This window comes from Notothenia rossii (assembly GCF_949606895.1).
Source record: "Notothenia rossii genome assembly, chromosome: 9".
Lineage (NCBI taxonomy): Eukaryota > Metazoa > Chordata > Actinopteri > Perciformes > Nototheniidae > Notothenia > Notothenia rossii.
The window spans coordinates 10,612,822-10,639,202 of NC_136907.1; the positions used below are offsets into that span (position 1 = coordinate 10,612,822).

General features: G+C 41.5%; 3 protein-coding genes across 9 annotated transcripts in view; 1 reads left to right on the forward strand and 2 right to left on the reverse strand.

Annotated features, from left to right (window-relative positions):
- Positions 1 to 744: 744 nt before the first annotated feature.
- On the reverse strand, positions 745 to 11,483 carry LOC307020390 (uncharacterized protein). The gene is made up of 4 exons (XM_079651718.1): positions 11,418 to 11,483; positions 4,246 to 4,276; positions 2,569 to 2,670; positions 745 to 1,820 (listed from the first exon to the last, which is right to left on the reverse strand). Exons 2-4 carry the CDS (start codon positions 4,270 to 4,272, stop codon positions 1,539 to 1,541), a joined length of 411 nt encoding a protein of 136 aa, XP_079507844.1. The 5' UTR covers positions 4,273 to 4,276; positions 11,418 to 11,483; the 3' UTR covers positions 745 to 1,538.
- Positions 11,484 to 18,029: 6,546 nt separating this feature from the next.
- dlg4a (discs, large homolog 4a) overlaps positions 18,030 to 26,381 on the reverse strand; it is a 66,284-nt gene continuing 57,932 nt past the window's right edge. For 4 of the 7 annotated variants that reach the window (XM_079651710.1, XM_079651709.1, XM_079651707.1 and 1 more), the window contains 9 exons: positions 24,398 to 24,589; positions 24,233 to 24,275; positions 24,113 to 24,143; positions 23,554 to 23,601; positions 23,353 to 23,454; positions 23,015 to 23,187; positions 22,414 to 22,526; positions 22,228 to 22,319; positions 18,030 to 21,324 (listed from right to left, as the gene is read on the reverse strand). In XM_079651710.1, the coding sequence (XP_079507836.1) occupies positions 21,218 to 21,324; positions 22,228 to 22,319; positions 22,414 to 22,526; positions 23,015 to 23,187; positions 23,353 to 23,454; positions 23,554 to 23,601; positions 24,113 to 24,143; positions 24,233 to 24,275; positions 24,398 to 24,589 (901 nt within the window). In that variant the 3' untranslated portion in view covers positions 18,030 to 21,217. The remainder of the gene's footprint in view (positions 21,325 to 22,227; positions 22,320 to 22,413; positions 22,527 to 23,014; positions 23,188 to 23,352; positions 23,455 to 23,553; positions 23,602 to 24,112; positions 24,144 to 24,232; positions 24,276 to 24,397; positions 24,590 to 26,381) is intronic. The other 3 variants (XM_079651712.1, XM_079651711.1, XM_079651708.1) reach the window with 1 other exon arrangement.
- The window catches only part of zbtb20 (zinc finger and BTB domain containing 20), a 108,709-nt gene continuing 106,924 nt past the window's right edge, over positions 24,597 to 26,381 (forward strand). The window contains exon 1 of the mRNA XM_079651715.1: positions 24,597 to 25,608. The gene's annotated coding sequence lies outside the window, so the exon portion shown is untranslated. The remainder of the gene's footprint in view (positions 25,609 to 26,381) is intronic.

Consider the following 26,381-nt stretch of genomic DNA (forward strand, 5'->3'; position numbering starts at 1 on the left):
CTTAATAAAATTGAGGCAACAAAGTGACAATTAATATAATTAGTAGAATTTAAGTTCAACAACTTTGATTAAAATTATTGAATAAATTGACTACATTTAAACAAGAAAAATAAGTACAACTTAACTAAAAAACAATTAAAATGTTTTGGATTAACTAATAGTGGCCCAAATGTTTAGTTAAACAGGCAACATATATTTAGTTAATCCAAATCAATTTCATGAGGAAATTTGATTTTTATTAACCAAGTATCTGAGCAAAAGTAAGTTAGATTTATTAAATATCTGTTGAAATTGTATTTGTATTTACAATTTTTTATAGTACAAATTGTTTAGATTTACTAATTAACTGGAGGAAATGGATTTACATCTCCTGAATATCTGGCTGAAAATGATTTGGATTTACTAGATAAAATAAGGTATAACTATTCATATTTTAGCACATTGGTTCTTAATTCAACACAATTACAGTGCCAATATTATCCTTAACATAAATTAGTTGTGTTAATTGATGAAAAATTACTTTAACTCTATTCAATACTATTAATTGTCACTTTGTTGCCACAATAATTATATGTCTTATCTACTCAATATTCTGCTTTCTTAGTGCCACAGTTTACTAAAGTACAGTCATCACATGACAATGCATTTAACGTACAGGCAAACATTTATTTAAACATCGTTTTTTGCAACTTTACATAAAAATACCATATATTTGTTTTGAAAACTGCAAAATGCTAAAACATGGATGTGACTGTATATTGTTTTTTAAATGCCTGATGACCTATAACCACTGCCAGTTCCTTGTGGGCATAACAATTTAAATACTTTGGTTAAACAGTTCAAATAAATAAATAAAAATATGACATGGTAAATGAAGTTGGATTCTGATAAGGTTATACACCATTTTCACAACAATAATCGTTGCCTGTCAAAGCAGAGGTGTAAACAATAACATCAACTATGCTCCATTCCATTTGATGAGCTAGTCAGTGAGAAAACTAGACAAAAGGTAGAGCCACGATGAAACTGGCTCACCTAAATGGAATGCAGCCATTGTTTGTTATTCATTCCACCTGTTTACTAATCTGCTGTTTAAAAAGGGCTTGTTCTTTTCATATATTACTTATTCACTTTTTGTAAAAATGGGTCTAATTGAAAAATCATCAAAAAAAATTGAATTTAAATATTACTATGCATATTAAAAGTCTACATTGAAAACATCTCGTATTCACATCCTGATTTACAGTGGCACTAAAAGGTACAAGAAATGTTGCCTGTGCAAATAGTGATTTGAAAACACGATGCCACTCTCTTTAAACAAGTATGGTTAATTGGATTTTTTTAACAACCACCTTTAACACTGTTTTAACTCAGTTTTCCAGGAGCCCACTAAGGCCATAGACAAACCCATGCAGTATCCTTCGAAAGGGGCGTCCTTAAATAAACAGGAACAAACGACTCAAACTTTTAACAAAACGCCGAAGGTAACCATGTGCCATTTTTGATGGAGACATAACCATTTTTCTCAAGCAAGAAGCTTATTTTTCAGGCTGTTCAACTTTGGGGACAGCTTTGAACAGTCCAGTTCGAGAAAGAGTTTCTGGAAGGCTTCGAACGTGTACTTTAGCAAGATTGACTGCATATGCGATCCCAATGAGCATGCAGAAAGCCCTTGGAATGGTCCCCTGAGAAGTCAGCACTCTGATGCCCTCTACAACAAGGCCGATGTCATGGGAACCCTCTGAAGCATTTGTCTTGATGCTGTAGATCGCCATCCCTTGAACAGCAAGGTCCTGTGACGCGCTGTCTTCATCTGCATCCTGAAATTGCAAAAACATTGTATATGTCAAAATGTTCCGCCAAAGGAGAAGGTGATATTTCATATATAACAATTTACCAAATTTCTTACAACTTACTGGATAAGAAAACTTGGAATGAATGCTCCCTAATTACATCAGTGTTTTAGAAAAATAGAACATAAGGCCTTTGGCAATAGCATATTTTTATCCCAGCTAAGTTAAGAATTAGGTGATTATTTCACCAACAACAAACAACAATTTAATTACAACATAAATGATGGTCTGAATTGAGTCAAATGTTTTGAAATTGAAATAAATCCATAGGTATTTTTAATGTATAAATAAAACCTGTGTATTGATGAATATCTTATTTTACATTTACTAGCAAAAGCTTGTCACCGGTCAACCAATCTTGATAATTCACTGTAAGACCATCTCTGAAGATTGAAGTCAATTACAGCAACTGGATCAATCCTGCTTGTTCTCTTATTTAAAGTGTCTTTCAGCTGCTATTAGAATAGCTCGTAGGAAGAAACCTTTAGGACCACGTAAACATGTATTTAAAAAAAGAATAGACATATCCAAGAAAATTATATTTCACACTGACACAGAAGCGATGATCTCTAACATGACTCAACAAAACTATGAAACTCAGTAGCTTGCCAATCATTTCTGTGAAAAATATTTATCATTTTATTTTATGATTAGACCTTGCCAAGACATACCAGGAGAGAAGACAGAGAGAGAGAGATGAGGGAGATACACTTACATCATACTCTTTTAAGAGCTGATCAGTACTTTCCCCAAGGTAAACCATCAGACAGCGAATGACAACATCTCTTGTGATGTTGATGTTGGGATTGCTTGGAGTCTGAAATAAAAAATAAACATGGTTTAATTTGAATGAAACACATCATATCACCCAGTGCTTTATTACAGAAAATGTTGCCTTATCTGCGAGTGTCTCAGTCTGTTACTTTAAAAATAAACATTACCTTATTTTATTGCTCATTACTTATACTATAAGAGTTCCATTTAAAAAACAAAAACAGAAACCCATCAGTAAATGACAAATGTCAGTTAAGCTGTTGGCATACAATCTAACAAGTTTATGTACACCGGACATATCTTTTCAATAAGTATGCAGTGTTAAAAGCAACCCCAACCAACCAATGCTGTAAATAACATATTACAAATAGCTACAAGTAGAGATGTCCCGATCTGATCACGTGATCGGGGATCGGAGCCGATCACGTGATTTTCAAAAGATCGGAATCGGGAGAAAAAAATCGGGGATCGGGATTTTTTTTTTTTTTTAATAAATACTTTTTTTTATTTTTGTATTCAATGTTACAAAACAAAAATGACCATGTTCAAGTCTTAAAGTCATCCTGAGGCCTTAGTTTTGGTTTCAAATTACACAACATCATGTATGTGTTGCTTCTTTGGGGCTTGTTTTCAGACCTGGTTGCTTATTTCTCTCAAATCTGGCAACAGAGTGGGCAGGGCGCAGTGTCTAATTGTAGCAGTAAGCTAACGAGTACTGAAAGCTTTATTTTGTTTTGATCCAATGCTGCACAACTGAACTGATCCAATGCTGCTGTGAAAAAAAGAAGCTATATCCATGTTGGATAGAATATCCAATTTAAATAAAAAAAATAACCTTAAGGGACAACTTGAATGCTTTTTTTCTTTTTTTTCTCTTAATGCATTGCATAAAGATCGGATCGGGAAAAATCGGTATCGGCAAATTGTCAAAATCAAATGATCGGAATCGGATCGGGAGCAAAAAAAGGTGATCGGGACATCCCTAGCTACAATGCTGTCATTTGAGTCTGTAATGCTTGAGTAGATTCCCCTTTGTGGCAGACAAAGTCTTGCACTGCCATCCCATAGGTCATGACCTAAGGTAATACAAAAAAGCCTATTTCACTTGGTGATACAATTAACCTCCCTTATGGATTTAATAATTACACATTGACATGCCAGAGACAAGAAACTTTTCATTTTGGTTTTTGAAATCTTGAGCATAAATCTTAAAACTTAAAGTTTGTTTTAGACATTTAAAAGAATTTTCACAATAAACTTTTTTTCTGGTGTTACATTATACATATAAATATCAACCTATAACAATATATGTATATGGAAATTAGGCTGTGTTAAAGTATGTACAAACCATGTGTAATATTAGCTTACTTATATGCATATCTGTGAGAAATAATGTGTAAGTAGTTCTATGTTTGCTGCTGTTTTAAACTCAAATTAAGGTTTGCACTAGGCCTACAGGTTTTGAAAATCAATGACGATCAAAGCTCTAGTAAATGTGCTTTTTAACAAACAAAAGTTGATAGAAATACTGTAATAACCACATTTTGTATTGCAAAACAAACTGTGCAAAACCATTTTCTTGAAATGTTGTATTATGGCATGCAAGTGTGAAACATACCTTTGATAATACTCCACAATTCTTCATGTGCCTGAAACGAAATTCATATTACCTTTAATTCCATTGGATGAAGTCACATTTAACAAACACATAACTTTCAAATCAAACATTACAATCTTAGAAGTTGCTAAACAAACACTTTAAGTCAACACTTGTTTTTCCACATACGATACAAATAATTAACAAACATTGTCACAAAGGTATCATATATATACTTTTTATTTTTATTTATTTATCATGCACATTTGTTACACCACGTGTTTCAAACATGTGATCTTTCTCATTTAAAAAGTTAAACAAGTGAACATGAGGTTTCCGTAGCTGGTGATATAATAAATAAGTTGTTTAAGGATAATTGCTATCTTTTCTCTCTTAATATTAAAATGACCATTTTAATACCACTACATTTCCATACTACAAAAATCACCCCAAAACTTTTTCAAAAGGCAACATTCATTGTTTACATTGTTCTTACACTCAAATAAAAAAACAGTTTATAGCACTTAATCAAATATTATACATTATGATTTGATGTGCAAGGGACACTAAACATAGCTAGCTGTAATACAACTACATAGTTTGGAGACATCCTTGTATCAGATGTAAGGCCACACATATCTCTTGGTCTTTAACCACAAGAGAACAATAAGAGAACATCCATTTATAGGTACAGGGGTAAGGGGCAGAAGAGGTTTAGGATATTGTTTAAGTACATATTGTTTAAAGGACTAAGTAGCCTCATAAACACGAGTTAAAACTACTTAGACACATTATGCATCCCCCCGAGATATGCATGCACCTTGTGGGACTGCGCACTACGCAAAGCGAAAACGATAGGTTACTTACGTAACCCCAGTTCTCAGAGTAACATGTAGTGAGATGTCTCACTATGGGATGCGCCTCATCGCGGAGCAAACAGAAGCATCAATCTCATTACGCCAATCCTGATTGGCTGGTGATCTTGACGTCAGCGTCAGGGAATCCACCCACCCTATAAGTAGCTTGCGCCACATCGCAGCGTCATTCAAAATAAGCACCTCTTCTCGCTTCACCATAGCAAGGAGGGCCGTCTGGTGAGACATCTCACTACATGTTACTCTGAGAACTGGGGTTACGTAAGTAACCTATAGTTCTCATTCATAACACTCCGTTCGATGTCTCACTATGGGATATTGAAGCTCCCGTATTGCCAGACAAGCTTATCTCGAAAATCACCAAACCAACCAGAACTTAACAGTTAGAGCTCTGACTCAACACGGGGCCCAGCACTGCTCGGGCCACACTGGGAGCAGAGACGTCTAGCCTGTAAAAGCGGACAAAAGTGAGCGGCGAGGACCAGCTCGCTGCTGCACAAATGTCTTGGATGGAAACACCCTTGAACAAAGCCCAGGATGTAGCCAGACCACGAGTCAAATGAGCACGCAGGCCCGTTGGTGCCTGCAAACCCTGACTCGTATAGGCCAAAGCAATCGCTTCCACAATCCAGTGGGAGAGCCGTTGCTTGGTAACAGGCTTGCCCTTCTGAGGGTTAGCCCAGGATATGAAGAGTTGGTCACTACAACGAAACTCTTTTGACCTGTCCATATAAGTGTGTAAAGCACGAACTGGACACAGCAAATTTGGCCGCTGTTCCCCGGAGCAACACAGCGGCGGAGGAAATGCCTCAATGTCAATTCGGGTACATGAACCAACCACCTTAGGTATAAAGGCAGGGTTGGGCTTCAGCAACACTCTCGTTTGCCCCGGTGCAAACTGAGTGCAAGAAGGATGTACAGAGAGCGCATGAATATCACTGACTCGCTTGGCGGATGCCAGGGCCAGTAACAGCACTGTCCTCAGTGACAGGTGCTTCATGTCAGCTCCTTCCAGGGATTCAAATGGAGGTCGAGTGAGCCCATCTAAAACCACTGTCAAGTCCCATAAGGGCACCAGTGACCTGGAAACAGGGAGGAGCCTTTGAGCTCCCTTCATAAAACGGCAGACCAAAGGATGTTGGCTAGCCGTCTTACCCTCAAAGCCCACATGGCATGCAGCAATAGCAGCCAGGTATACTTTGATCGTAGAAAAAGCTCTGTGTTTATCAATTAGGTCCTGTAGGAATGATAAAATCAGCCCAACAGGACATTGAAAAGAGGTGTGCCCTTTTTGAAAGCACCATTCCTCAAACACCCTCCACTTACAGTCATAGAGAGACCTGGTGGAGGAAGCTCTTGCACTCTGAATAGTGTTTATCACCTTCTGCGGGAGACCCACGGTATTCAGATTGTACCACTCACGGGCCAGGCCCAGATGGCCAGGCGCTCCGGGTGTGGGTGAAAGATTGTCCCCCCCGCCTGAGACAGTATGTCCCTGCGTAGGGGGAGCTGCCACGGTTGTCCGCACAGCAGCTGATAAATCTCCGCCAGCCAGTACATTTCAGGCCAGTGCGGAGCTATGTTCTCTCACTCTGGCCAGAGTTGGGGGTATCAGAGCCAGGGGTGGGAATGCGTACAGGAGGACCGGAGGCCAAACGTGCGCGAGCGCGTCCACGCCTAACGGTGCGTTTAGATCGCGCATTGAAAAGAACAGCTGAAAATGAGCATTTTCTTTTGATGCTAACAGATCTACCGCGGCTCGGCCATAACGCACACACAGCTGACTCACAACCATTGGATGTAGAGTCCAGTCTGCATATAGTGGTGCACCTCTGGACAGCAGGTCTGCCCCGAGGTTCATCACTCCTGGTATGTGCGTCGCTCTCAGAGAGAGGAGACGACCGCAGCTCCACAAGATCAGTTTACGTGCCAGCATGTGTAACTGGAGAGAACGCAAACCCCCTTGACGGTTTATATACGATATTGTGGTCGTATTGTCTGTCCTCACGAGGACATGGTGTCCTCTGAGAAAAGGTAGAAAGCCTTTCAGGGTGAGGAACACCGCTAAAAGCTCCAGGTAAATTATGTGCGACCGTTGGAGGTCTCTGCTCCAGAGACCCCTCATCGGTCGACCTTCGTAAATACCTCCCCAGCCTGTCAGACATGCGTCGGTGGTGACCACCTTCCGCGATAGAACAGCACCCATAGGCACGCCCCGTACTAGAAAAGTCGGGTGCAGCCAGTGGCGCAGTGCAGTCTGGGCTGGGGACAACATGCTCTTTTCTGTGTTTATTATGAAACCCAGGTCGAGCAGGTGTTTTACGAGGACATTTGTCTGCGTAATAGCCCCCTGTTCCGACTGTGCGAGAAGCAGCCAGTCGTCCAGGTAGGTTGCCAGGTGAATACCCTGTTGTCTTAACGGGGCTATCGCGGCTTCCCTACATCGTACAAACACTCTTGGACTGAGAGACAGACCGAAGGGAAGTACTCTGTACTCGTAGCAGACACCCTGAAATGCGAACCTCAGATATTTCCTGTGTGGGTAATATACTGGGATGTGGAAATACGCATCCTTCAGGTCGACTGATGTGAACCATTCGTTTTGTCCCACGAGACGTAGCAGAGATGTTTGAGTGAGCATTCTGAATTTGTATCTTTTGAGATATTTGTTCAGAGCTCTCAAATCTAGTATTGGCCGGATTCCGTTCCCTCCCCGTTTGGGAACAAGGAAATACTTGGAATAAAAGCCGCTCTGACTCTGCTCGGCGGGTATTATAGATATAGCCTTCTTTCTAGTAGCGAGAGAATCTCTCGCTCCAGAATATGGGCTGACTCTACCCGGGCTTGTGAATACAGAATGCCCGAGAAGCGAGGGGGGGGTGACAGCGAATTGGAGCCTGTAGCTCCGTTTTACTGTCTTGAAAACCCAAGCAGAAGCTGTGAGCATTTTCCACCTTTCGCTCCTTAAAGCGAGCAGAGATGTCACGTCTCTTTCCCTCTGAGTCTCTATTTGTTGTGTTATGGGGCCCTTTAGTGTCTGAACACGGTGGTACCCCAGGTTGACAACCCCAGCCGACACTGCGCATGCGTGTGGCGGTGGTGCCTTCACAGACCCGTCTATTATCCGCCTTTTGAGAGAGGCCGTAGCTGCTCTCAAAAAAGGGATAGGTGACAGACTGTTTATTGTTTTTATTGTTTTTCTTTTCATTTTTTTTGGACCGCGCCCTCGGCTTGAAGCCTGGATGTGACAGTGGAAAATTGTTTATTTGAAAACAATGGTATTTGTGACATGTGTTTTTGTGACTTAGGCAGATAGCGGAACTCGCTGTCTCTGGTACTAAGTCCGTTTCCCTTCTGGCGCGAACTTGAGGATGACGTTCTGGCATCACTCGAGGCGGCGGGAAAATGGGGACATGGTGGCACCCCGAAAACACATCTGAAGCTGGGGAACAGGGAACTTCCAGCTCTGTCACCGAGGAGAGGAGAGGAGGCTGTCAGGCCGCCCGCTTCTTCTTCCTTGTCTGGTGGCTGAAAATCTGGGTCGGCTGTGCCTGAACGGCTGCTGCCGGAACCAGAGATTTTCTCGGCCAGCTCGTCCTCGTCTCCTGCCTGGGCTGGGGACTCGGGGCGGGCTGTGGCCTCTGCTGCCTCGGTATCTTGAACCGGGCAGGACGTGAGGCAACTCGGGCGAAGGACTGCCGCGAGACCATTGCAGGTAGCGGCTGGACCCTTCGGGGGAGACAGAGGTGGAGGGCCTCGTCTTCCTTCTTTTTTGACTCACATCTCGCTGCATCGAGACTAGAGCGGAGCCGAAAATACCCTCGGGAACGATAGGCATGTCGAGAACATCCTCCTTTTCCCGGTCTGGGAGGTTGGTCAGGTTGAGCCACCTGGCTCTCTCCTGTACCACCATTATGCCCATTACTTTGCCCGTGGCCTGGACTGCACAGCGCTGCACACGGAGGCAAATGTCTGTGATCGCTGCGATCTCGTCCCACACGGCCGGCCCAGGTTTGCTCGACAGGTCCTCGCAGAGCTCCGCTCAACGCTGCGGCTTTATAGGCCCGTTCCGTCATCGCTGACTGGAATCGGTCTGCCTTCACCGGTAGCGTGGGGTTCCTGCTCGGTGTTGCAGCCAGCCTCGGTTGGAGGTGGGCTGCCACCAGCGGTTCCATGGGCGGTATGCGGAGCAGGCCGAGCCTCTCCATACCATCACAGTCCAGGGAGGAGGCACCCTGGATTGGGGCCTTATTACTGAAGGGGCGGTCTCTCAACGAGACCGACACCTTGTCCAGCATTTCCGGGAAGACTGGAAGGAGCTGCCTCTTTGTCCTCGCTGCTTGGGGCAAATTCTTCCCCTCGTAGCGAGACCTGGAGGTCTCCTTGGCCATTTCCGGCCATGGGATGTCCAGCCTGGACGCGGCGCATTGACACACGGCCTGCAGGTCCATGCTCAGACAGGGCGAACTGGTGTGCTATCGCCCGGGAGAGCAGCCATCACTCCCGGCTTTGCAGCCTGAGCTGACGACACGAAGATATCATCTTCTTGCTCATCCGAGTCGGACAGGAGGAACTCAGAGGCATCCTCTTCGTCCTCCATGTAGTCCAACTCCAGGACATCCTCCGCGGGCGAGACCATGGTGAGATCCAGTTGGGAGCCCCAGCTTGACACAGCGCGGGGCTCCGCTCTCGCGGCTGTTGCCGCCACCGGGCCCCAGCCTGACACAGCGCGGGGCTCAATTTCTGCGGCGGACGCCCCCATGTCTTGATTGCCGGCCGGCGAATCAGCGGACATGAGGGGGTCCTGTCCCGACAAGCTAGCTTGGCGTGCTAGCCGTCGGCGGAGGCTCTTGATGGTGAAGCGGGCACAATGCCCGCACAAGCCGGGGTTATCGATAGCCTCCTGGGCGTGTTCCAGCCCGAGGCAGGACGAGCAGACCTGGGTTGAGTCTGTGCCTGATATCTTCAACCCGCAGCCGCAGAGCCGAGCATCCGAGTCCCTGACTCCTCTGGTGTGAGGGAGAGAAGCGTCCATCTTGTTTGCCGTGGTGACGGCGTGGAGAGGACCCGCTTGTAACAGGTACGTTGCTGAGAATTTTTTTTTTTACAACCTGTAGTTAAGAAAAAGCGACGGTGTAGATTTTTATTCTCAAAGAATATTAACTGGTGTGTTAATACCTTTTTTATCTTCTTCTCCTCTGGTGTGAGAGAGAAAAAGAAAAAACGTCATCGCTACCGTGGTTTCGGTAGTGAGGGGAGGCAAGCTAGCAACAGGTGTGTTACTAGCTTGAAAAATCAAAACCTTACCTTTATTTCCAAGAAAGAAACGGCGAGGTAGATTAACAGTCTTCTTGCGAAGCAGAAAAGTAGCCGGCGAGTGCCCGTCGACCGAAAGTTAGCTTTGGGTTCAGTCTGTGGACTGTTAAGCTAGCCCGGCTACCGATCTATCGAGATGTGCTCTGAAGCGAGAAGAAGTTTTTGAATGACGCTGCGATGTGGCGCAGGCTACTTATAGGGTGGGTGGATTCCCTGACGCTGACGTCAAGACCACCAGCCAATCAGGATTGGCGTAATGAGATTGATGCTTCTGTTTGCTCCGCGATGAGGCGCATCCCATAGTGAGACATCGAACGGAGTGTTATGAATGAGAACTCCCAGACATTTCAACACCGGAGCCTCACTGAGAAACTGTGGCATTGCGTTGCTGAGTAGGCCTATACAAATCAGTGGTTGCGTTAGACCTTTTCATAAAATCTCCGCCACAATCCATTATTACCATGGATGTATGATAATAAGATTATTGCCCGTTGGGTGACACAACTCTTCACTCACGTGTCACGAGCGGTGGCGGTGACGGGGGAACTAACTGTTAGCGCCGGTGTTATGCCATTTTAGTGACTGAATCCCTAATGCTAACGTTAGCTACATTTGAAAAGTTGGTTTAGCCTATACACATGCTACTGAGCAATGCACATGCAAATAGTGCCTCATTGAATTTGGTAAAACAGTCAACACAAACATTAGCTGGCACCTTAAAAGGTCATCATAAGGATTAAATATCAAGAACATCAAAATAAATTGTCACATAGGACCGACCTTTTTTCTCCTTGCAATGCTTTTAGTCGAGACAAAGAAAACACAGACTGACTGAATCCCTAATGCTAACGTTAGCTACATTTGAAAAGTTGGTTTAGCAATACAAATCCAGTAGAGTTGGCATGTTTGGTAACTTAAGAGTAACACAAAACGATGTTCAACTGCAACAGCAACGTCATTTAAAAAATGTGTGTTAATTAACAACAATAAAGCAGGTCTTACCTTTGGTAAACTGGCAGTCACGAAGTGAAGTGTGGCAGACGCACGATGAACATGACCATGTGGCGCAAAATGCCTGGGCGGAAGTGTAAAGGCAGTAGAACTCACAACCTCCCTATGAGTAAACTGTATCAATATTTTTGCATTTTTGACGCTACTAAAAATATAACATTAATTTCTACTCAGTAATCCACAGCTGATTTTATTGAAGCAAAGCTAAGTAAAATGCAATTAATAAATAATTCAAAATTGTTTGAATTTAGCTTAATGTGATTCCAAACGACACAAAGTCATTTCTATTGTGTATAATTTACTTGGTATTATTTATTTAATATTAATTGACCCCAATCCCAGATTTTACAGTGTAATACACTTTTACTCTAGCTCCTCCATGAGGTTGACATTTGTTGTTTCATATGAAACGTCTCAACAAATATAGATGAATTGCCATAACATATGGTTCAGATATTTATGTCCACCTCAGGATTGATCCACATTTTTATTTTTATTTATATAACCATTGTCAGTGTTAGTTTGTCTGATATTTGTTTCATGGTCAAACATATCTAAAATGATATTCTCATCAGGCAGTTTAATATCTTAACTATTAGCATCAATAACTGTTTGTCAATACAATAACATAAGATGGTTACTTTATACCTGATCAAAATCAGCATGTTAGCAATGACATTGTCACATACGTGGTGCTTCAGTACAGCCACACAGAAACACTAACATGGCTGTAGATTCTTACCACAGACACATTGTGAGCGATTTTTGGATTCTGTACTTTTGCTCAAGGGCATTTGGAAACATGGACAGGATGAGGAGCCACCAATGACCCTGCATCAATAGCCCACCCCTTCTTACACACCCCTGGGAATGTAGTGTTTTTTCCATATTGCATAGAAAGATGACCTTAAAAATAATGAAAAATTGCATCCATACTGGTTTGGGAATAGCAACAACTTAGAATAGTCATTTTGGCACAATACATTCAAACCCTTAACATATAACGAGTCTGACAGCATGCCAGAAGCAACTAGTAAAACAACAACATTTTCAATCTTGGTGGCTTTGTGGAACAATGCAGGAGCTCCCGTCTTGACTCCCAACATAACAAGTAGGCATTTTCATTTCTGATTCTGTTTTGTCACTACACAGAGAAAGAACAGAAGCACTGCCTCCAATGTTCTCCATATATTGGAGAATGTTGTCATGTTTGCATCATCTCTTCCCCCAACAGACTCTCATCTGTTAACTCTGTGTATTTTGTGTAACATTAAATCATTAAAAAATTCTCTGTGGCATATTCCTATATGCCATCATCCTTTTCAGATGACGTGCTACAAAATGAAAGTGTGCATTTGGCCCAGGTGACATTATAATCCTTCGTGGGCTAATCTCTGCCCTTGCAGATGCAGCTTATAAAGTGACACCAGAAGGTTGTATTTTAAAATCCCTGTCATTTCCCTGGTTGATGAAACTTCTCTGTGAATAGCCAAAATATTTGTCACTTGTCATTTTCCATTAAGTTCTTGGTTGATGAATATTAACTCCAGAAGGTTATACTCCTTTGAAGCCAAGATGCCATGTTTTAATTAACGGAATGAGCAAAGATTTGAATTTTTTTAACAGAAGTAAACACACTTCAACTCTCTACCCAATTGATTCTCACTTAATTTCTGAATATAAATATCTACTGTGGCAGGTATGGCTACAGTGTGGTGTTTTATTTCTGACAGATTATCATAATAAGCCTTTAATAGTCAGAAAAAGGCAGAAGAACCCATTAGGCTTAATCCAACATCAATCTGAGAGCTCTGGCACAAAACCACAAGAGTCTGTATTTATCTTTGTCCATGAACTTAAAAAGGCAGTTCTATTCAAAAGGCATAAAGCAGCATCTTAACAGCACCCGGCACCACACCCTGCGCACACCAATCTGAAATCTTCTATGCAGTCAGTGTGGATAAAAAGCCCTAAAGCACACAACGTGACATCCTCCGGAGCAGAGGGTATAAACAAAAGTGTTGAGCTCACGGTGTCCTACACTAACAGTTTGATGGATGCCAGCTGTGACCTCGTGAGGGGAGAAGCAAAAAGAAAGAGAGGGTTGAAGAATCGGCGAGTAAAAGGCGCAGCAGGCTCAAATGAATAATAAAATATGAACATGGGAAGGATCTTTGTTTGATCCTGTACTGCAGGCTGTAGCTGTCATGTTGTAATGAAGCTAACAAACGGTGCTGACAACTTCCTGTGTAGCCAAAGAGTTTGGTAGACGGATTGAAATGTTTCTACAAAGTCTGGCTAACAGTTCCTGTTGCAGTCTTTGAACTCATTTACAGAATCGCGATGGGTTGCTGTACAATCATCCTAGATTTTATAAAGAAAAACACATGTGGACTTATTCACTGCGCACAATAACTCATAATCTTATACACAAAGTCCAGGGATGATTGATCTGTTTGGTTGGCCTTCAAGATGAAAGAATATCGGCTTGGAGGTGATTCATAATATCAGTTTCGCTACATGTTTATCATAGCCTAAATGATTCACAACAATATTATCGGGATATTAATAGAAAATTACATTAATGATAATACTGCTGTTAAAAGGCCACTAAATGAGCTGTTTTCACTTTAATGCTTAAAAAAACCAGCAAGTTTTCAATTTGTCAGGTTTCAGCACCAAAGTTTAAGGAGTATAAAAAATATCATGTGTTAAAAGAGTATACCTATGTTTGTTGCGCAATGTAACTTTACAATAAGACTAGCCTTACAAAGGACAACCGACTGTCGGGGTAGCATTTGCTTGGCATTTCCGGTTATTTCTCCACTGGTTAACATGGGTTAACAATACCGTGTAACTGTCATGTTTGAAGGGACGAAGTCGTGACATCTTCACGTCTCTCAGCATGGTAAATCGTCACATGTTCACGTCTTGCCGTGATATCGGGTTGTCAAGAATATACACAAAACCTTTCCAGTCTCTGAGTACCATTATGTCTTACCAAGTCTTTAATATATGTCTGAGAAAAACTTTTATGTTTAATTATGTGTATACTAAACAGTCATTACTTTGGGTCCTAATTTTCATCATGTGTGAATAAAATATTTTGCTTGGCTCTTTTGCATCTTACTTTGCATTTCATGTGAACAATGTGTATTAGGTAAGCGTGTTATAACTCCCTTTTACCAATTATAAATGGTAGTAACTCATTCATAAATGGTCATAAGAGATGCCACGAAACATCAAGATGGAAGGGGGGGGGGGGGAAAGCAAATCAGTGACCAACAGATACCAAGGATGCTGGCTGATGAAGAAGACAAAGTAAGATAAACCAATAAAAGACTGATCAGTACAGATAAATGTAGGCTCACTATTTGGCAAGCAACCGGTCACAGGTGCCCTGTTTATCTCATGTCTTATAAAAGTTTATTAATGATTTATAAAGTGTTCACAACCTAATTAATAAATGAAATACAAACTATTAGTAAACCCTTTATAAGGGTAGTCTTACTGTAAAGTGGTACCGAAAATAATGTATGTTTGCCACTTGCTTATGAAGCCTACATCAATTAAAATGACGCAACATTGACTTTCGATTTCACATGGGACACACATTAGACTACTTTGGTCTCTTCATCATTTTCACAGCCAAAAAAGATCCGCATTATTGCATTCGCATTAGTGAGGAACCATGTCAATGGATGATAAGCTGCTATCTGAACCTACCGACAGGACCTTTGCAGCAGCCTCCCCCACACTCCGGAACTCCCTCCCCAGCCACGTCCGATCTACTAACACTCTCACATCATTCAAACAATCCCTCAAAACTCACCTTTTCACTCTTGCCTTCAACTCCTAATCCACTAACCCCTCACCCTTATTCCACCTAGTTTAGCACGTTTTACTTTTGTTGTGGTTTTTCTTCTTTACTTGCTTGTAAAGCGCTTTGAGCACCAGGAAAATATATAAATGTAATGTATTATTATTATTATTATTTTTATTATTACTTGTAGATGTTCGGACCCCTTCCTTTATCAATGACCCATTGATGACGGCCATTTAATGGGCTGATAGATTTGAAGCATGTGATATTATCATTTGTGTCCTATAATATCACAGTAATGGTCCATTCCTATTGTGACACCATCTAGGTGTGCGATAGCTAGTGAAATACAATGCTTTCTTGTGCAGGAGCATATCTATAGTTTTGAGGTTGCTCTGAAGAGATGGATATAATTCTTCTTTCCAACACTCAGTGACACACATCAGCTGCTCTTTCATCCAGATCCAGCCCTTCAGCTCTGGACTCAGTAGCAAACAGAAGCTGCTCCAGAACCAGCTTTTTGGGAGTCAGGCTGCAAATGATTACAAAAATAGAACCAATGCATAATGACTTTCACCTTGATCCCCATAAGAGTTTCAGGAGTTGAACAATTTGCCAATTATCCCGTTAATTTCACTCTTCCAGCTTCCTCACTTTATTGTGTTTGGAGTTAAATTAGATTCTAATCCCTTGCTTGATTTGAGTATACCATTAGGAGGCATTCATTTCTAATTCCTCCTTACTTTAGAAATGATTGTCCTCCCTGGCAGTAAAAAACAGTATGCTGGCATTGGATTGTGCGTACATCTGTGACACACAGGGTTTCAAGATTTCCCCAAACATGAATCACTTTAATGATTGGAAAGAGAGTTTGAGTAAGTTACTTAATTAGAAGGAAATATCAACTTCTACATTTGGAGTAACCACATTACTTTGGCACATTTTTCAATAATCCATCTGTGAAGCATCTGTCTTGCTCTTGGATCCAACTGCCTTCTCCCAGCAGATTGTGGGTAGATGCATGGCCTGCCCTGTGGGGAGCTGACACCTGTTAAAGGCAGAGAGGAGAGCAGAAACATGTGGATGGGAGTAACCTGAAGGATTTGAAGGCCTTAGATACATACCAGTTTCCAGGTTTAAATCCTCTTTATGACCTTTGATGGATGTTCTCCCCTCTCTGTCAAATCCTGCCTTACACTTGCAGGTGTTATAATACAGCAGAGGCCTTCCTGTGGTCCACCAGGTGATTTATGTTATGACTTTCAGGATTGAAATACCTCCGCCTCCCTCACAACCTAAACAGGTGGTTGGAACAGCGTGTAACATGTCAAACTGTTTAAACAGCCTGGTGGATTTTTCTCAAGGGTCTATTGTTAAAGTAGAATTTTAAAAGAGAAAATGTTAACCTATGACTCCTTTTGGAATGTGTTATATAGGCCTATATCTATTTATATTATACTTGAACAACTCTGCACTTTCTGCTGTTTTGCACTTCTGGTTATAATGCTAACTGCAATTTGTTGTCTTAAAGGTGGGGTAGGTAATTTTGGAGAAACCAGCTCGAGTGCGCTAGAATTTGAAAATACACAGCCGGAACAAATCTGCCACTTCCTTACAGAGCCCCTCCTCCAACACACACTAACACGCACATGACCAATGAGGGGCCACGAGATAAGTTTGTGGACAGATGGAAGGCTGACAGGCAGGTAGGCCATCCAGTTATTTTAGCCGGGTTGGCTAAAATGATTGGTCGTGCTTTTTACAGGACGGCTTCCACAGATGACATTTTTGATGGAGTTTTTGTCAAAGCACTTAAGATATTCATTGCTATCGGGATGTTAAGAGCATTCCATGGAATATAACAAAAAGTGTATCTCGAGCCGGTTTCTCAAACTTACCTACACACCTTTAAGCACTTGAGAGATGACAATAAAGCTTAATCTAATCTACTCTAAATCAAACTTCCTAATGAATGTGTGTTTTATTCTTACTAAAACATAAAAATGATGTCAGAAACTTCACAATAATTGGTCAAATTAGCAGTGTCCGCAACAACAAGGTCTAATCTAAGGTTTAATGTTTTGTTAGTGGACTAGTTGAATTTTCTTTATACTTAAATCACAGACCATGCCTTGAAAAAACTGTACGGATGATAAAAACATGCCGCAAGCTGAGGGTAGCACAGGGAATATGAGCATTGCACCCACACATCAGTCTCAATCTCTGCGTTTTTGCACACACACACACACACACACACACACACACACACACACACACACACACACACACACACACACACACACACACACACACACACACACACACACACACACACACACACACAGACACACGCACAGCCACACGCACTCACACACACGGACGCACACACACACACACACACACACACACACACACGCACACACACACACACACACACACACACACACACACACACACACACACACACACACACACACACACACGCACACACACACACGCACACGCACACGCAATCAAACGGAAGGATTCTCATTGTGTGCTTTTCTAAAGAGAAAATGGTTCCCCTGATGAGAGGGGTTGGTGGTGGAGCTCCCGGCAAACAGGAGCCACAGCTCGTGTGCGCAAATGCGGCTGAGAGGGGCTTGTATAAGCAGCTGAAAACGGAGAATGAGTGCCCTCCCCTGGTGGCACTTTTGCCTTCCTGCGGCGTTTACCTGTGGAACTATTACTCATCAAATCATTAACACACACAAACACAAAAACAAGGCTGCAGAGTCCAATTTCAGAAAGCATTTTTAAATTCATTTTATTATTTTATAGCTAATTTACAACAAGCGCTTCACTGAACTGGAACATTTTATTTTGCTTGATATTGTCATCGTTAAATATATTTTTCTGCATCAGTTGACTTTGTTGTAACTTTGTATTCAGTCTTTTCTGTAAAAATTCATATATTTTTATAAGGAATATCACACTATGATACCGATGGCTGAGAGAGATATTAAGAAATACATTGAACCCTCAAATAAAGAAATTGAAAACATATTATTCCATTCATAGATGTGTTGTCATGTGTTTCTGTGATTCTCTCAATGTCTAAATGTTGATGCATGTGCGGAAATGTGTGTGTGTGTGTGTGTGTGTGTGTGTGTGTGTGTGTGTGTGTGTGTGTGTGTGTGTGTGTGTGTGTGTGTGTGTGTGTGTGTGTGTGTGTGTAGTTTTTTCTGTGTTTGAGCAGTTTAACTGGGCTGTGGCTCTGATAGATCCCGTACTCATGTCAATTCAGCAGTGTGCACGGCTAAATATAAAGCCACACAACACTCCAACATCTCCAATATATTTACAGCATCTCTGCCCGAGACCCAAAAGCACTGTCAATGTGGAAAAAAAATACAAAAAAAATACAGACTTGAGATGAAACCTGTGACAGTCTTAAATAAATAATAAATCATAAAACTTCATACTTGTCACTCACAGGCTTCAGCCCTGAGCTGAGAGAAGCAAGTGAGCAAAAATAAACAAACAATAAATATGAATGGTCACTTCCACCTTCACTCTTATAATTCAGAACAAATTATAAGTAAATACAAACACATGCTCATAAAACCCTTGAATCCACTATCGTTTCTTCTCGCTGATACCTGTAGCATATAATGCCGTCAGTGCAAACTTTATAAATACTTTTTTTAAATCTTAGACACGTAAAACCATCTTCATTGCATAACATCATAGCAGTATTGCACTACATCGTCATGTGCATGTCTCACTCTCGCTCGGGCGCACACACATACGCACACCACCCATTAATGTATTATACATTATAACCACCAGTGGATGTTATAAAGGATAGATATTCTCATATAGTATCATTTATAGTTTATACACGACACACGCTTTCTTGTCACCCGCACACACACAAGCTGCAAACACACAGATGCACGCGCACACAGTCAGACACACACAGCTGCATTCTACACGTGTTGCCATTGGTTTTCAACGTACACAAGAGCGTGTCAAATGTGTCAGCTCAAGCTCTGGTGTGAGGTCTACTTTTCGTTGAACGGTTCAGTTATTTCTGCTTTTTGCTGCGTTTTACAACAATAAAATGGGAGTGTGAGTAAATTCAACAACCAAACTGCAATATTACCCAAAGGAATCAATGGAATATTGTTTGGAGATGTTGATTTTTACAGACTTAGTCCCGTTAGAAATTGCCATAAAAAAGATATATATATATTTATATTCATATTTATACTTGTATTTATATATATAGGCCATTTATTTGTTAAACATGACTTATCTTTAATCTGTGCAGACACAAGAGGGAAAAGAAGCAGAGAAAAAGTGGAAGAGAGAGAATAAAAGAAGACCTATTCCTCCCAGGAGCTTTCCACACATGAATGTGCACACACAGAGACCCACGCGCACATGCAGACACACACAGACACACACGCCATGGCTTTTTACTGCGGCCACTGGAAACAGTGTGTACGTCTGCGGCTGAGGGGTTCTTTTGGAAGAGTGGTGGGTGAGTCGGCTGTGGTGCGATGGAGCTCTGCTGTTTGTGCCTAGAGAGATAACATTCATCCTGGATTCTGACTAGCAGGTCAGAGCAGCCAGTTGCCCTGTAGAGGAGTGTGCTAGGCTACAGCTGAGGTTACATCTCTACACGTGTGTTTGTGTTGGTGCATGGGTGTGTTTGCGTGAGTGTGTGTGCGTAAGAGAGCAGAGGCTAAACTGCATGTCGGAGCACCTATGGACTCCCTAACTCATCACCGTGTCTCTCTTCTCTTCTTCCTTCATGAGACATGCTGAAAAACTCCTCCACAATAAGGAGGTGGAGAAAGAGAACACACCCTACTTTTGCTTTCATCATTTTTTTTCTTATTTTTTTATGTCAGATTTTTTTTACCATTGTTTTTGTGTCCATTGTCTTTGAGGATGCATGCACAAATTCAGCATATGAGTTTTTAATCATTATAATAATTTGAACTGCCTTTAAATAATGCCTCGCAATATTCAACATGGGTGATTGAGCAAGTGTCAGGCTCGGTCACTGAGGTGTTATTCGGAGTTCACGCTCAGAGCCAAGAGGAAATTCACGAGAAAAAGGGACTCTTTGTCGAGAAAAAGACACGTTGTCTAGAGGGACTCAGCAGGATGGTCTCAGTGTTCCCCGTTCCCTGTTCCGAAACAAGGCGGAGCCGACAGGAGGAGGAGCAGAGAAAGCCAGGAGATGATACAAAAAGTTGATTTTTTTGAGCACCTCCATCTCAGACATAGGCGCATGATGGTGTTTATGGGGGCAGAGACTTAAGAGGGGTGGGGAGAGTGAGGTTGTGTTAATACTACCTCGGGGTCCGCCCTGCTGGGTCCCCCTCTGCTCTCTGTCAAGCCCTGTTCAGACCTAATGTCCAGATAAATTCAGACTGCAGTTCACACCTGGCATCAGAATGCATCTGAAATCTCTCAAGGAAAACGCTTGTGATTATATTTTGCTTCCTTTTTGCTTTTTAACTGCAACTGCGTACACACAGAGTTGTTTGGCAGCACGTAATCAACAGGACATTTGCCTGCCTAGTTTTCAGCTGCAGACACAGCTGCATTTAAAGCTGTCCAAGATGCATTTTGATGCCAAGTGTTAACAGAGCCTCAATACTCAGTTCTGCCTCATAAGAGTGGAATACTGATTAAGTATTTTCAGTCTAATTACACATCGCTGTGCTCACATCTGTCTCAGAGTCTCTTTTTTGGTCGCTCTTTGCCTCGCTGTGTCACTTCCTGTGTTTGTCTCAGTCTCTGTGTTGGTCTTGGTATGCATTTGTCTCTCTGTGTCATTCTCAGTGACGCCTAAAGCACTGACTTTGCTGGAGGACAGACAGACAGGCAGGCGAGGCTGGCCGTGAGGGTGGAGGGTGGTGTCGTCGGTGGTTGTGATAAAAGGGGTGGATTTTGGAGGGGTGCAGCATCACAGCCTCTCCCGGGTGGGGATCCAGATGTAAGGCCCCGATTGCTCCTCGATCACTGTCTTTACTTTGTGATAAACCTCTTCAAAGCTGTCCCCCTCCACGACAGCTGCAGGAGGATATGTGAGGAAAAACAATGAAGAGAAGAACATTGAGAGAAAAGACAAAAGAGAGAGCATGGAAATAAAAGGGAGTAAACAGAGAGATAGACAAAGGATGTGTTTCAGAATGCATCACAATGAGAGGAATAATCGAGAATGTATGTGTGAAATTGTAAATATCAAGTTAAATCCAAATGTTAAACAACATTTACATCATGTATGTATGTCTACAAAGTCTCCCACATATTTATTCAGTCTCACACGTATTGTTTCCTTAGCTGATAAAATGTCACATCCGACACCTGTTTGTGATTCGTTATAAATTGCAGACAGCACCAGATTTGTGAGGAAACCCATCATTCATATTCTGTCGACTGCTGTGATTTGCCCTAAATGTGTCCCTTAAATGTTTAAATGCCCCCCCCCCACCCCCGCCCAGAAGCAGAGTGTTTCTCATTTAACTCTTTCAAGCTCCGCCGGGAAGAACATGAAAAAGTAAAGTTCATCTTTGCGGAGGAGGCTTGTTTTATCATTTGCATTTGTTGGCATTTAACAATTAAAAAAAGGAGAAAAAGCATAGTGAAAAGCAAATATTATAACCCTCTGATGTGTGAACATGAGCGCCGGCAATCAGTCGAAAGTATGGACAATCTGTTGTTTCAAAAATCTTGTTATCATAAGATGTATGTTTTTTTTACCACCACTTCACATTAAATAGCTTAACGCACAGCGGAGTGCAAACACACGAGTGTATTAACTCACGTTTACCATCTGGTGATGCCATAATCCAAACCGAAATCCACAAACAGTGTACATGTGCTCAATTGGCTATTTAGAAATCCCATGCTCAGTGAGTACACATCATTTCTGTGTGTTGATATCATATAGACACAAAAACGCTCCCATCTTACCCGAGAAACACTCTATGAAGTCTTGCTCTAGTTTGAGGGCTCGGTCCATTCCTTTCCTGGCCTGTTCCTCAGTCAGGCGAGTGTTGATCTCTCTGTTCACATCACACACAAACATTTTCATTATAAGAGATACCTTCATGATGTGCAGATTATTGAAATGTATAGAGAGCTTTCGAAAGTACGTACAAGACATTCTCCAGTGACTTGGGTCGGACAAAGATGGCGATGGGATGAAGCTGAGCGGCTTGTAGTCTGCGCACAGCGTTCGCCGATACATCCAGAATGCAGTGCTTCCCCTGCTGCACGTGCACATGTGCAGATAAATTAATAGGTTAACATTTTATTTAAAGCCAGAACGATTCATACCAGGTAGAGTGAGCTCAGAAATATTACATCATGTCACATTTTTGTAGAATTACAAAAGGAACTTAAGTTACAAAAGGATACCTGTTGTATGAAAACACAAAGTACTGGCAGGCTTTTTGTAAATTTCGAAAAAGCAGAATTCCTAATGTCATGGGGTGGATCAAAACCAGTTGGCTTTGTCATTATTGTATGTTTGGCTGAGCCAGGTTTAATAAAATAAATAAAATATAGTCAATACAAACTAGAATGACAACTTTTAAATTGGACAACAAACCACGAGAGAATGTGTCTCTTTGGTTCAACTTTTCTCTAAGGGTATCAGAACAACAAAAAACATATTTAAATGACAACAAGTATGATGATTGCTTACATTTTTTTAAAATAATTTGATCATTTATTCTCATTTCCTGGTGCTGCGTACCTGCTCAGCCACCTCGCGGACGCTCTGCACGCTGGTGCCGTACAGGTGACTGTTGTACTGGCCCGCCTCGATGAACCGATGGCTCTGGATGTCCTTCTCCATCTGTTCCCGTGACGACACAAAATGATAGTCCCGCCCATCCACCTCATATTCCCTCTTGGGCCGTGTGGTGTCTGTCATGGGAGAAAGAAAACAATACACTTTGAATCTTAAAATGTAGGCAATTAGTTCTCATTATGCAGACATCACCCTGAAATGGCTGCAGGTGGCAGCAGTGACATGAAAATAAAAAAACTGAGAGACTGTCGGTCTCCATGACTGACAGGTTAATTACTCACGTGGAACACAAGATCCAAACTTATCAGGGAATTCAGACAATAGGTCATCGTTTATCCTGTCTTTCACAGGGCCCAGGATGATGATGGGCCTCGCATAATGAACTAGCATAAAGAGAAAGAGAGTAGAAACATTCAGAAAAGGGATATAGGGACAAAGTACAATATAAAAGCTTTAAATAATAGAAATCTGTAGGACCTTACCTTCCACTTGGGTGACAGTCTCATAACTTTGTGAGGTTTTATCTCTCCCTGGTGAAAAAACATAGAAGCATTTCTTTAAACCAAAATAAATTGCCCTGCGTGTGTGTGTGTCCGTATTTGTGTGTACTGAATGCGTTTTCAAATGTTCAAGCCAATACATCACAGTTTCTTTGCGAGCCAAATGTCAGTAATTGCACTAATCCATATAGCAATTTCAATAAAATCAGATGGATTGTTCAACCCTAAAAGAGTCTCCTCCTCCACTGCAGTTATTAACACATTTTCAGGAGACAATGCAATACTTGCAACTTTAATAGAGCTATTACTCTGGTCATTGATATTACAGGGTGTTTATTATACGTATTTTCATACGTACCATTTACATTTAATATATATATTAAATAAAACCAGGAAAATATTGTTTCTCTGTGTCAGCAAATCATGTTCTTGTGTTGCTGCCCATTTCTTCGTGTTAACTGTAGTCTGCTATAGTCCGTAACATGTGTAAAGTGTAGCATGCAGTGTCAATACAGAAACATTTATGCTAAATACTAATTACCTAGAGTGCCCAGGCTGTCCCGACCATGGTCCTGCAACAGAAACCAAAACAGAGATTTACGCACTAAAAGGCAGATTGAGAGTCACAACTCATTCAAACAGCTCTGGTGAACACACTTACCCTCTCTTTGGTGTTACCACGAGACCAGTCTTTTCTTTCCACCCTGTGAAGGAGAGGAGGAAGAATAAAAACAGTGAATTTTTGAGACGGAACAATCAAGTTAGAAAATTAGATGTTTTTAGAAAATAAGAAGAAGAAAATGTAAGAGGTCCCACACTCACTCACAGGAAAAAGTCTGACCTGTGCTTGCTAGGGATGAAGCCGACCTCCTCAGCCTCGTTCTGGGGGCTGACCTTACGGGCCTGCCACCACTCCTCGTCTCCACAGTCTAACACATGCAGCACATCCCCAAACCTGAAGCCCAGAGCCTGACTGAGGAAGCCACAGTCTGCAGTCTTATCATAGTCAAAAAGAGCCCTGAGGGATGGAATAATTTACATCAGACATTTTAATTAAAAATATATTTTCAAGTCTATTAAACCACTATTCCTTGTATGTGTTAACCTACTTAACAATAAACATGTTTCTTATTTTGATTCCGATTGAACACGAACCATGAGTATTCCTATATTTTAGCTTGAGTTGCTTTATTTGTACATTTCCTTTATCACCATTTTTAAGCTTTTCATAGAGATGAAAAAAATATTTTTCTTTGATTAACAGACTATTTAAAAAAAAGGCTAATCCTGCTACATTATTATTATATTGTAATATTATTTCCGGTCACTAGTGGCAGCACTAAGCGCTGTAATTTGTGCAGGGCTGCAGTCACAGAGCGAAGAAGAAGAAGTTATGCGCCACCATTGAGAGATGTTTTGATGTGTTTGTGCATGTTTTCCATTGCCACAAGTCGCGATTTTGTTATTTTACATACCCCTGACACTGCCATGAATTCTGCTGAAATGTTGCAGGGAAGTCCCCCCCACCCTCCTTTTTTAATTCCAACCCTTCATCTGATAAACAACTTATTGTCTAGCAAGAAATAGTTGTAATGGGAGTTTCTGTCATACAGCCGTCGCTGACCAGGTTTGACAGAACAGTTATACGGCTATAATAACTGTTAACCAGTTTGAAACACGCTCGCGCACAAACAGCGCCTGGACATTGGCCAACGGCATGTTCCCTCAACTGAAGCCGAGCTAACGGCTCTGTTCGACGGCAAAACATTTGAGCTAGCCTCGTTGGGAGACCATCGTTTTTGAGGAAAACTGGATTTCAAATCCCATTCCTTCCACAAATTCTGAACAATGGGGAGAACCTATGGGAGATCTCCGTGGCAATGGATATTAAAACCGACATTATGTGTAACGAGACATCCAGAACTAATATCGATACCCAGGGCCAGAGGAGACTGTTGCGGTTATCGACACACCTGGACCTGGAGAGGACTTAATCACCAGATTCCAGAAGGAAAAGAGTAAGAAGTTCATCTAAAGGTAAGACCCAAATGCTGTTAGTACTTGGATTTTTTTTTACTGTGACAGGGTTTTCTATTTGAATGGGTTGTAGACTGCAGAGATTGTGATGATGATTATGAACATATTTTTATTTGGGAAATGTCTTCATGACGCTTTTTCATTGGTTAGTCATGATAACATGTGTCGCTGGTTGATTGGTTGGTGGTTTATCTCACTGTATTTACCTTTAAACTTTGTAGAATTGTTTATTTGTTGGTATGAATTGTAGTTAACAAAGCAATGCAATGGAATTCTACTAGTATTTGCAGTAAATCTACTAGTATGGGCAGTGAATGTCTTGCATTTGCAAGGCACAAGTAAATCCACATTGAGTCATAATGTGGTACATGGCGTCCTATCTTTTGTTGGACTGTAGCTTTAGTGCTTATACTTACAATATCATGTATTTATGTTTATTTTTTCTTACAATTTGTGTAATTTTAATTGCACACATAATCATGTGTTATCCAGGCCTGTGCTGGGGGTTTCCCTATCTTGAGTTGTTATAAGAATAACTATACAGCCTGTGATTGATATAGTAAATGTTAATTTTCTCTATGGACATTTCAGAAAAATCCCTAAATTAAAGGTTAGCCATTAGCCAGCATAAGGTAAGACATAAATCTTGACCTTATTAAAAAAGTAAAATGTGTAAGATTGACCATATTAGCTTTTAAAAGGGAATGAACTGCTCATCTCATATTGCTTTTTTCTTGTTCATAGTGCCTTGTATTGTCATTTTATTTCTCTGT

Excerpts from the sequence above, each read along its gene's own strand:
- LOC307020390 (XM_079651718.1), bottom strand. The coding sequence starts at position 4,272 with ATGAAGAATTGTGGAGTATTATCAAAG. Across the intron at positions 2,671-4,245 it reads ATTGTGGAGTATTATCAAAG|ACTCCAAGCAATCCCAACAT; the intron begins GTATGTTTCACA and ends TTTTTATTTCAG. Across the intron at positions 1,821-2,568 it reads AGCTCTTAAAAGAGTATGAT|GATGCAGATGAAGACAGCGC; the intron begins GTAAGTGTATCT and ends TTGCAATTTCAG.